This window comes from Camelina sativa, chromosome 5 (assembly GCF_030686135.1).
Source record: "Camelina sativa cultivar CO46 ecotype springtype chromosome 5, ASM3068613v1".
Lineage (NCBI taxonomy): Eukaryota > Viridiplantae > Streptophyta > Magnoliopsida > Brassicales > Brassicaceae > Camelina > Camelina sativa.
Genome location: NC_141884.1, coordinates 24,255,336 through 24,267,394, shown reverse-complemented (window position 1 = coordinate 24,267,394; position 12,059 = coordinate 24,255,336). Strand labels below are relative to the sequence as shown.

At 43.1% G+C, this 12,059-nt stretch overlaps 1 protein-coding gene and 1 long non-coding RNA gene across 2 annotated transcripts; one reads left to right on the top strand and one right to left on the bottom strand.

Annotated features, from left to right (window-relative positions):
• Positions 1 to 473: 473 nt before the first annotated feature.
• Positions 474 to 1,162, top strand: LOC147944269 (uncharacterized). The gene is made up of 3 exons (XR_015557459.1): positions 474 to 499; positions 678 to 829; positions 926 to 1,162. It is a non-coding gene; the product is annotated as an uncharacterized LOC147944269 (long non-coding RNA).
• Positions 1,163 to 6,787: 5,625 nt separating this feature from the next.
• LOC147944268 (uncharacterized) lies at positions 6,788 to 11,599 on the bottom strand. The gene is made up of 6 exons (XM_087512523.1): positions 10,929 to 11,599; positions 10,522 to 10,859; positions 8,222 to 10,068; positions 8,102 to 8,105; positions 7,724 to 8,067; positions 6,788 to 7,345 (listed from the first exon to the last, which is right to left on the bottom strand). The coding sequence occupies exons 1-6, from the start codon at positions 11,597 to 11,599 to the stop codon at positions 6,839 to 6,841; spliced, it is 3,711 nt and encodes a 1,236-aa protein (XP_087368649.1). The 3' UTR covers positions 6,788 to 6,838.
• Positions 11,600 to 12,059: the final 460 nt, after the last annotated feature.

Sequence of the window (12,059 nt, the reverse complement as noted above, 5' to 3'; positions counted from 1 at the left end):
CACTCGACCTACACTCGGTCGAGTGCTTGCTCGAGTTCATCCCCAGAACTCTGGTTTATGATTTGTGCTTGTCTTGTTTCATTCCTGTTTCATTCCAGTTGCATACATTTAGTTTTCAGTTCATTAATTGTCTTGCATTAGTTCATTAGTAGTAGTTTCTATTTCTGTTCTTGCTTCATTACAGTTTCAATCATTCAGTTTCATTTGCATTTAGTTCTTGGCTCTTGTAGTTTACTTTCTGCATCTTTACATTTCCATCTTAGGATTGTTAGTGACAAACAATCATTACATTTGCCTTAACTTAGATTCATATGCACATCTTATCTGTTCACAAACACTCATTTAGGATTGATACCTCTTGTACTGCAATAGCATAAAGGGGAATTGAAACACCCATCCATCATTCCATTCATATATCATCTTTGCATACATCCACCATCATTCACCAAACACATAAGAAAAACTTGTTTCAATACCTTCAGTACTTCTTGGTCATTTGGTAAAGTAGCTTCTTTTATTAAGATATCCTGAGATCAAATAAGAACGTATCAGAAGGCTAGTTTAGCTAATAAACTGCTGCATCATTTCTCTAAAGACAAAGCTTCACATTTGCTAAAATTGAGGATCTTGGTATTTGTTTGATTGGTATGACTTAAACTGGTATATTGAATTTGCAGAGTGGTCTGATGAATGATGAGGCAAAACTGGTGTTGCTAGGAAGTTATACAGGAAAGGAAAAGTCACAAGAGTTTGGTAGCAAAGTTACACCTATTGTCTCTAAAGTTCTCTTCTTTGAGCAAGTCCGTCTCCTTCAAAAGTCTCCAGAATGGTAAAAAAAAGCTTCTTTCTTTTCTACTGCATGATTATGAATGACATCTATATTTTCAGCAGCATAGCTCATGTCCGTCTTCTTGTTGTTCTTTAGGTATATATATCAGCTTCTGAGGATATGCTTGAAGATGATGTAGCTTCAAACAAAGCAATAGGACCCTTTGGTTTGAACATGTTGAGAACTTGATCAGTTTAGGACATGACTTTGTCTTTTGTTTATGGTTTGGTTTGATGGTTACATCTTCTCTTCTAGAGTTCATGATTGTCATGTGTTCATTTTGTATGATTTGGATCTTTTATGGGAAAGCAATGGTATTTTATGATTTTTTTTGTTGGCTTTAGATTTTTACAAATCTCTCAAGACTTGTGTTATGTATGAACTGCTAGTTGGTCTATGAAATGATGTATTTCTTTAAGAATGAAGTAATAATAGTAGAGATGTTTGAGAAAAGAAGTGTAGCTTAATGAAGTAATAGATGAGAAATAATATCTACTTAGAAGCTATAAGTAGTAGAAGATGGAGCTTTTGCAGACGATAAAAGGGTTGCAACAGAGACATAGGGACTGAGATTTGTTTGGTTGTAATTAATAGAATTTTAGGGTGAATGTGAGGTCTTATGTATAACTAGATCACTTAGGTAGAAAATTTCAGTATAACTTGAAATACTTGGTGCAACTGTAGTAGAATTATTAAAATAAATTTCAATATGGATCATGTGAAAACGAATAAAAAATAGATTTTGGCGGTGGAATATTCATTTAAAATCATCACACTGTGGTAAAATGAACCAAAGGCAACATGCTATTAATAAAAAATTATTTTGTATACACATAATTATACATAGTTATCCAGTTGTACTCTCATATCCATAGTTGAACTTTTGCATTTTTTTCGTATTTCCAGTTCGACTATAATATAAATTATTAATTAGCAGTTGGCCACAAGATTTACCACTATTAATTAGCATATACAAGGTTTTCATAACACAATGTTCATAAAAACTTGGGTTTCACCTCTTTTGCTTCATTTGAGGTGATCACTTACTAAGTCTTCCTTATACTATAAAGAGTGTTTTATGTGAAAACGATAGTATATATTAGAAAGTGATAAATTCTTGTATTGTTGATTAAACATGGTTTTTTAGTAGTTCAATATTTTTTAGAAATTCTTATAAACCTTAATTATCATTTTCATATTTTAAATATAAATACAAATCTAAATATATATTTTGTTGTACCTAGTTGAACTAAGTAATATATACAATTCGACAAATACTATTTATGTTATCTAAATATTACCCTCTATAGTTAAAATGTAATTTTGTGTGGTTATTATTCATTACCTCTCGAAAGTATAATAAATAAATAAACAATTACGAATTACATAGGTTGTTCTAGTAACATCTCTTACTTTTTCTAGTAACATCTCTTACTTGTTCCATTTCTGGTGAACAACAACAAAAATATTAGCTAGGGTTGTAGAAGAAGATATGTTGAAGATGACTACAAAATTACAATAATATTGTTCATTAAAACGGATTTATGGACCTACACTAATCAAAAGAACGTTATGTACGTACACTAATCTCAAGAACATTATGTATGTATAAGTTCATATGTACGTACACGTTTATATGTACGTACACGTTCAATTTTAGGTTTAATGAATCCAAAATTACCATAATATCCTCGTCTTCTACCTCTAACATACGACTGAAAACCCTAATTTTCCCTGCCTCACTTTATTTTTTCACGACTTATGTCTATTTTTTTGGTTTCACTTGTAGGGTTTTTACTCAAGTATTATAGATTTTCGTCTCAACATCTGATTTCTAAATTAAAAACCTATAAAAAGTGAGTTATATAGATTTCCGAAACGATATCTTGCTCTTCCATGGATGAACCCTGAGGAAAGATTTCCGAAACTGAGTAGGAAAAAGACGTTTGCTCCGGCCGACAAACAGAACACGATTGATGAATCTGCTACAAACTTTATTACATGAACACCATTAATCGGAAGAACAACAAACCTGTTTAGATCTTCCTCCAATAAGTCTATCGCAACGCTAGACTGTCTTTGCCAGCTCAAACAAATTTGTGTTATTCTGGTAAGACTTTACAGCTGTCAATCTTGCTTAGTAAATCTACCACGGACAAGAAGCCTACCACAACACTACGAAAACTATTTCAAAAAACAAACAAAGTATACCAAAAATATCTAACGAGAGAAGGCTGTCACATAAATCTGTCGCAACAGCCCATTAGTCTACCATAAATATCTTCCCATCCTTTTACGTTTGTCGCTACACGCGCTAAAAACATAAGTCTATCATCAAAGGGAAATTCCTCTACCAACTTAATCTAACGAATCGATTTCATATACGTCGACCGATAAGTGTACCAACACTACAACTAAGTGTACCATCTACGTCCACGGTTAAGTGTACCAGCACTACAAATAAGTGTACCAAAAATATCTGATGTACACCTTTAATCAGTCCACCTGTATAAATCTACCTTCAAAGGCTCGGTAGACTTAGTCCCAGTTTCCAATGTTTTTTTTTTCGAAGGCATTAGCCGTAATTACGTTTTTTTGCCAAAACTAATTTCAGGGGTAGTATAGGTACAGAGTTTATTCTAGTAATTACAAACAAATGTGTGTTACTTTTGTAATAAGGAAGCTTTTATGCAATATTCTAGTAACTCTCCCTAAAATAAAATAAAGATGATAGGAGAATCATAATTTAAAATCTTAACAAAATCTTCGAATTTAGTTATTAAAAATAATTGTATTGTATACTTGGATATAAAATCTTAGTTTTTAAAATTATGATTGGTTTATATATTTTTTTAAAAAAATAATTAGTAATTTCGTCCATAATTTATTAGAGAGAGAAAATATTTTTCTAGATTTTAAAGATTTTTTAGTATTTAATATGTGAGTATTTTTATTTTTAATTAATTATATTTATTTAAATTAGTTAATTAAATTTAATTATTTTTTTCTAATGGCAATTGAATGTAATTTTTTACACATTTAAAGGTTAGTTTCATATTTTTACTTCTCAATTAATATAGTAGGATTTTTATATTTTGAGGATTGCACCATATTTTATAAAATAACACAGAGAAAATGTTGAACAGTTAGGGCATTTTTTAAGGATGATTGTACTCCTACTTATCATGAATTCATCACTAAATGTTTTATTTTGTTTGTAAGTTTAAATAAATTAACAATATTGATATATTTGAACTTCTTTTGTTTCTTTATATATGCCGGTATTTCGGTTTTCCATATATGGAAAGCAAAAACTAGAGTTAAATATATTAATATTGAAACGACCGACCCCTTTTTTTAAAAAAAATAATAATATAATAAATAGAACTACAACTAGTGGTCCCATACCCACTAGCCACCTAACCACAATCACAAACATCAGCGAAAAATAACAACACCAACATAATATCCAATAATACTCCAATAAAAACCAATAACCATAATCATCAACAATAATCAATCCAAACAACAAGAAACAAGGAACCAGCAACCTAGCAATGTTTCCAATGACCCAACTCTAGCAACCTAGCAATGCCAGACAACATCCAATCGAGTCCCTAGAACATCCTCCTCTTCATTGCCTTGATTCCACGATCACACTTTGCCTTTACCTGCACCACAAACACAAATTGAGATGCATGAATATTTGATAAACACTCAGTGAGGCAATCCTCCCATCTACTGGGCTATACACACAAGCAATAAGGTCTCTACATGCCACAAACAACAACCAATAAAACAAACCAGGCAATATACAAAGCATGCGACGTCCATCGTAACTGAACAAGGGGTGTCGACCGACACCATATGGTGTCGATCGATACAGAACATCTGGTGTCGACCGACACCAAACTGGTGTCGACCGACACCCTGCCCGACACTCCCGGAAACCCTAGTTTGCATCGACCGACACCTCCACATGGCATCGTTCGACACTCGCTAAAGTCCCGAGCCGTCCTCGCGTTGGTGTCGACCGACACCCCAACTGGTGTCGACCGACACCGATGCCGAGCAGCGATTTCCCCTCGATCAGAAACTCCAAATCTCGCCTCCAAGCTTCTCCAATCCGCTCCTTGCACTCCCAGAAGCCAAACCCAGCCCAGACAGCAACGAAATATCATAGAGAACTCAAAGAAACAACCACATAAGCACCAAATCACATAGAATCTAGAGATCTTAGCTTAGATAAGCCATGGTCATGCACTCACCTCTTTGCAGGAAGTTTCTGACCAGTAAGGACGAATTCCCTCACTCCTAGCAAGCTTTTAACACCTTCCCAGCCTTAGATCTCCCAAGAACAGCAAGAAAATCTCACAAAAACTCCCAGGAACTCAAGAACAAAGCTTTCCTCCTCTTTCTCTCTGTTTTTGACAAAAGCGGCCAAGAGAGGAGAAAAACTCGAGCTCCCTCCTTAAAAACCCGAGCTAGGGTTTTCCCTAAACCAACTCCGCAAACCGGACAATTAAAATTGAACCGACCAAACCGGCCACAACTGGTGTCGATCGATGCCTCACTAGAGGGTGTCGATCGACACCCTTACCAAAATACCAAAAAAATTGGTTTGCGGGTGTTACAATTCTTCCCCACCAAACTAGATTCGTCCCCGAATCTCAAACAACCATCAGTCAAGGACTCCCGTGCAACCGTCTCCACGGCCCGCACTCCTCCGACTGATCTACAGAAGGTCACCTCTAGGCGATAGACTCACGCTCCAGGCGTCATTTGCTCTTGACTTTTTGGACTTTCCTTTACTCATAGGCCTAGACCTTGAGTTTCATCGGCTCATCATCAGACCTAAGTCTGCATGCCAATGTTGGCTCCTCATCAGGCCTAAGCCCGCATGCCATAATATATAAGGAAAAGCCCAAACTCGTCTCTCGGGTTGCCACCCTACAGCGCGCCCCCGGATCGTCATCCGAAGTCGATATACCAACCATACTCCCGAGCCACAAAGTCTCTGAATATAGCAGTACTAGGAGAACCTAAGTCCCCCAAGAGTCGCGAGCAAACGATTCTGAACACGTCTGAGTCCTATCCCTACCCAGGTTTCCTTCCCGTGGCTCACGTAGAAACATCTCAATGTCCTACCAACCACATATCCCCTCACCGAGATACCTCATGACCACACAAGGATCATACACACGCCTCAAGGGCCGCCACAAAGGCCAACAAAATGTCCTAACGAGGACCGCCACCAAGGCCAAACATATGTCCTAAAGAGGACCGCCACCAAGGCCACTCGTCCCGAAGGACCGTCACAAAGACCATCTGTCCCGAAGGACCGTCACAAAGACCATCTGTCCCGAAGGACCGTCACAAAGACCATCTGTCCCGAAGGACCGTCACAAAGACCATCTGTCCCGATGGACCGTCACAAAGACCATCTGTCCCGAAGAACCGTCACAAAGACCATCTGTCCCGAAGGACCGTCACAAAGACCATCTGTCCCGAAGGACCGTCACAAAGACCATCTGTCCCGAAGGACCGTCACAAAGACACTCTGGCTAAACAGCCCGCCACAAAGGCCAACAATTGGCTAAAAGCCCGCCACAAAGGCCACACAATTGGCTAAAAGCCCGCCACTAAGGCCACACACACTGTCTAAAAAGACCGCCACACACATGCACCCTGACTCGAAAGTCCGCCACAAAGGCCACAAAGCCCCTCCGAGGCTTCCCACCGCTAAAATGGACAAATTCTAACTCCCGTAAAACTTTCCATATTTAGCACTTTCCACTTTTGGAAACTTCCCACTTTTGGAAACTCTTTTTCCAGGAAACTTAACTTCGCAACCCCGCCTCACGGAAATTTTGTACCCCAACACCACCTCATCTTGTTACTGAGTCGCACAACCAACCACCCCAAGCGACCGAGTAACAAGAGAGATGGGCTGGAATACTCCATTCCCGCTCCAGCCACGGATTACAGATGGGACCAGGCTAAACAAGCTCAAGTCGCGGCTTGCTTCTCATACCACTTCTTGAACCTTGCCTTCATCCTTGCCTCAGGCTCCCAAGTCTGCTCCTCAACACCATCACAGTCCCACAGGACTCTCATCAAAGGAATCTTCTTCTTCCGAAGTTCCTTGATCCTCCTCTCGAGAACCCTCACTGGTCTCGCCTCCAAAGTCATGTTAGGCTGAAGATCCTCAGGGATCTTAGCCAACACCTCCTCTCCCTCACGGAGACACTTCCGCAACATAGACACATGGAAAACCTTATGGAATGCACGCATCACCTCAGGTAACTCCAATCTATATGCCACTGGTCCAACCCGCTCAATCACTCTGAATGGACCCATATACCTCGGACTCAACTTAGTCTCTGACAATGACCTGTTCGGACCCCGCAACATGGCCATCTTGAGGTACACTCTGTCTCCTACCTGAAACTCAAGATCTCTCCTCCTCTTATCAGCATAACTCCTCTGCCTATCCTGAGCCTCCTTCATGTTCAGCTTGAGAACTCGAATCTTCTCTGAGGTCTCCTGAACAAAACTAGCACCAAACATGCTCCTCTCCCCCACCTGAGTCCAGCATAATGGTGTACGACATGGTCTCCCATACAAAGCCTCGTAAGGAGCCATCTTAATACTCCCCTGATAACTGTTGTTGTAAGCAAACTCTACCAGGTTCAGGTGATCTGCCCAATGGCCACCCCAATCCAACACACACATCCTCAGCAAATCCTCCAGCGTCTGGATCGTCCTCTCAGACTGTCCATCTGTCTGGGGATGATAAGCTGTACTCATATGCACCTTAGTGCCCATCTCTGCCTGAAATGCCTTCCAGAACACCGAAGTGAACTTAGAATCCCTATCAGACACAATGCTCGCTGGCACCCCATGCAACCTGACAATCTCCCTCACATACTTCTTAGCCAAGACCGCTGCTCCATCAGTCTTCTTAATGGCCAGAAAATGTGCTGACTTAGTCAACCGGTCCACAATGACCCAAATAGCATCAAAGGTCCGTGACACTAGCAAACCCACCACAAAATCCATGGTGATCATATCCCACTTCCACTCAGGAATGGGTAATCTCTTCAGTAACCCGCCAGGAACCTGATGCTCAGCCTTCACTAGCTGACACACATCACACCTCGAAACCCAACTAGCCACATCCTTCTTCATCCCGACCCACTGATAGTACCTCTTGAGGTCACGGTACATCTTAGTCGCTCCTGGATGAATGGATAACTTGCTCGCATGAGCCTCTCTCAGAATCTCTTGTCTCAACTCCTCATCCTTGGGCACACACACACGACCGTGCACCAAGATAGTACCATTATCTGAGACCTGATACTCTGAATCCACATCCTTAGAGGCATTCACCAGCCCCAAATCCTTCTCCTGAGCCAACCGCACTCTACTCAGAAGATCTGCTCTATCTACTGCTTCCAAACCCAACGGTTCCTGTGAAACAGCACACAAGCTCAAAGCACTGATCTCCCCTACCAGTGACTCCATCTCCTGCTCCTGAGCCGAAGCTACCCTCTTCCGACTCAGAGCATCTGCAACCGTGTTAGCCTTACCAGGATGATAGGCTATCTCCAAATCATAATCCGCCACAAGCTCCATCCACCGCCTCTGCCTCAAATTCAACTCAGGCTGAGTGAATATATACTTCAGGCTCTTATGATCTGTGAACACCTGCAACTTTGCACCATAAAGATAAGATCTCCAAATCTTCAGGGCAAAAACTACAGCACCCATCTCCAAATCATGAGTAGGATAGTTGCCTTCATGCACCCGCAACTGCCGCGAAGCATAGGCAATCACCTTCCCATGCTGCATCAGAACACAACCCAAACCAACTCTAGATGCATCTGTATAAACCACATAGGGTTCTCCCTGCTCAGGCAAAGCCAACACTGGCGCAGTAGTCAACATCTCCTTCAGGCTTGCAAAGCCTTCCTCACACTCTTCTGACCAGACAAAAGGAACATCCTTCCCTGTCAACTTAGTCATAGGACGTGCTCTGCTTGCAAACCCCTGCACAAATCTCCTGTAATACCCTGCCAACCCAAGAAAACTTCTGATCTCTGTGGCATTCTGCGGTCTAGGCCAATCTCTGATAGCCTGAATCTTCTCTGGATCTACAGAAACCCCCTCTGCAGAAACAATGTGACCCAGAAAGCCCATCTCACGCTGCCAGAAACTACACTTGCTCAACTTGGCAAACAACTTCTGCTCCCGCAGCTTCTCCATAACCGCCCTCAAATGCACTGCATGCTCTTCAGGACTCTTGGAATAAACCAGGATATCGTCGATGAAAATGATGACAGATACATCCAGAAACTCCTGAAACACACTGTTCATCAATCTCATAAACGCTGCTGGCGCGTTAGTCAATCCAAAAGGCATCACCACAAACTCATAGTGCCCATATCTCGTCCTGAAAGCAGTCTTCCTCACATCTGCCTCATCTATCGGTATCTGATGATAACCCGACGCCAGATCTACCTTGGAGAACCAAGTAGCACCCCTCAACTGATCCAACAACTCATCGATCCTAGGAAGAGGATACTTGTTCTTCACAGTGACCCGGTTCAAACCCCGATAATCAATACACAACCTGAAACTCCCATCCTTCTTCTTCACAAACAACACCGGCGCTCCCCACGGTGATACACTAGGACGGATGAATCCCTTACTCAACAAATCTTCTAGCTGCTTCTTCAGCTCTGCCATCTCTGCTGGAGCCATTCTGTAAGGGGCCTTGGATAACGGTGTCGTCCCCGGTTCCAGTTCAATGGTAAAAGGATCCGACCGAGATGGTGGTAATCCCTGCAAAGACTGAAACACATCCTCAAACTCTTCCACTACTGGAATACCGCTAACCGTAGACTTCCCCACTGACTCTGGCATAGATATAGTAACCAGATAAGCCTCACGGCCCTTCTCGATCATCTTCCCAGCCTGAATGGCTGAGATCACGAGACTCCCCGAAGTCGGTCTAATACCCTGAAAAACCAACTTCCCTCCTGGACGCTCAAACTCCACTCTACCCCGATAGCAATCCAAATGCACCATATGCCGATGCAACCAATCCATCCCGAGAATAACATCATACAGCTCCACTGGACTGATAAGCAAATCTGCTGGCCACGACTCTCCTGCGATCTGAATATCAATTCCTCTAGCTCGACCAATCACTCTCAGGAACACGCCTCCCGCAACTCTGACAACTCCTGCACGCTCACCAGGATCCCCGCTGATCCCCGCACACTCTGCACACTCTGGAGTAATAAAGCTATGCGAAGCTCCAGAATCAAACATAACGTGGGACTTAAACCCGCCCACCAACAAGGTCACTACACAAACCTCATGTGTTGAGAACCTAACAATTTATCACAGGAACATAAAATCTGACCCTACAAAAATTCACAAAGATTAAGTACCAGAAATTATACCTGTGATCGCCCCGGCACTGGTTCCACCAGTCTCTACTGTCGAGTAAACACGTGGCGCCTGCTCAATCCGTGCCACCTGCTGACCTCCAGGCTGCACCTGCTGCAACGCTGCCACTGCTGCCGGCTGTAGCTTGGGACAAAAAGGCCTAATGTGCCCTGTCTCCCTACAGTGATAACATACCCGAGGCCCCGTAGTCGGAACACTCCTCTTGGGACAACTAGCAACCCTGTGATCCTTGCTCCCACACCCGAAGCAACCCGCACCACTCGGCTTCTGCGTAGCCTCCCACTTCCTCTTGGTTCCCTGAGCATGCCTACCGCCCCTGCTAGAACCACCCTGCTGCTGAGCCTTACTAGGCTGAACTGCTGGAGCAACCGGCACTGACTGTGCCCGGATATCCTCCTCAATCTCTGCTGCAGTCTCCACCAACTCTGCACGCGTAGCATAATACCTCCCTCTACAGTGAACTCTCAACTCATCACGTAGAGCTCTCATAAACCTCCTAACCTGAGCCTCCTCAGGCTCCATAGCTCGACCCCCATAACACAGGAGTCGACTGAACTCCAAGTCCAGCTCCCGCACTGACCGTGTCCCCTGAGACAACTGAAGGAACTGCACCTCCAACCGATCCAATGCCTCTCTCGGAAAATACTTGCGGTTGAACTCCAAAACGAAGTCAGCCCAAGTCATCTCCCGCTGCACTCTCCTAGCAGCCACAGATCTCCACCACAACACAGCATCTCCAGTCAAAAAGTAGACCCCTATGTCCACCCAGAACTCCTCAGGACATCTCAAGGTATGGAAGTTGCGTTCCACCCTCGTCCTCCACGCATCCGCAGCAGTAGGATCCACACCTCCCGAAAACTGCTCGGTACGTAACTTACCCATCTCTGACAACATGCTGAGATAACGAGCATGAACTCCCACATCCGCAGCCACTGGCTGCCGCTCCTCCGCCACCACTGGTGGCACTACCTGAGCCTGAGCCGGCACCACAGGTGGTAACCGCTCCAACAACTGTGCTAGCATAGCCACAACGTCAGTACCAAGGACTCCACCCGCTGGGACTCCCACACCCGGGACCCTAGCATCACCGGCCACTGGAGCATCAACACCGCCCCCTCCTGCCACACTCACGGAATCCCCTGGAACATCCTGTGACTCGCCAACACCCTCAGCTGTCACGCTCTGGTCTTCGGTCTCACTAACCACTGGGGCTCTGCCCCTACCACGACCACGTCCGCGACCACGTCCGCGTCCACGACCTCGACCAGTCACAGCATCCTCTCTAACCATCTGCACTACCATGAACAGAAGGCTAAGCAAACAATTTCTAATATAACAAAGAAACATAAACTCACCGTGGAATCACACACTCGGCTCGAAGAGGATGTTCTAGGACTCCATGCCACACACAATTGACTAACTCACGTAATCAATCCAGACATGCAATCCCAAACATCTACAACAGGAACCTAGCGAACCCAAACCTAGAACCGTAAGGGCTCTGATACCAAAATGAAACGACCGACCCCTTTTTTTAAAAAAAAATAATAATATAATAAATAGAACTACAACTAGTGGTCCCATACCCACTAGCCACCTAACCACAATCACAAACATCAGCGGAAAATAACAACACCAACATAATATCCAATAATACTCCAATAAAAACCAATAACCATAATCATCAACAATAATCAATCCAAACAACAAGAAACAAGGAACCAGCAACCTAGCAATGTTTCTAATGACC

What these genes read in the sequence shown, in the direction of transcription:
- LOC147944268 (XM_087512523.1), bottom strand. Translation starts at nt 11,599, where the DNA reads ATGGTTAGAGAGGATGCTGTGACTGGTCGAGGTCGTGGACGCGGACGT. An exon ending in CAAGGATCACAGGGTTGCTA is followed by an intron (nt 10,069 to 10,521) that starts GTTGTCCCAAGA and finishes GAGTTGTCAGAG; the next exon opens with TTGCGGGAGGCGTGTTCCTG. An exon ending in TCAGGTTGCATGGGGTGCCA is followed by an intron (nt 7,346 to 7,723) that starts GCGAGCATTGTG and finishes CGAGTTCTCAAG; the next exon opens with CTGAACATGAAGGAGGCTCA.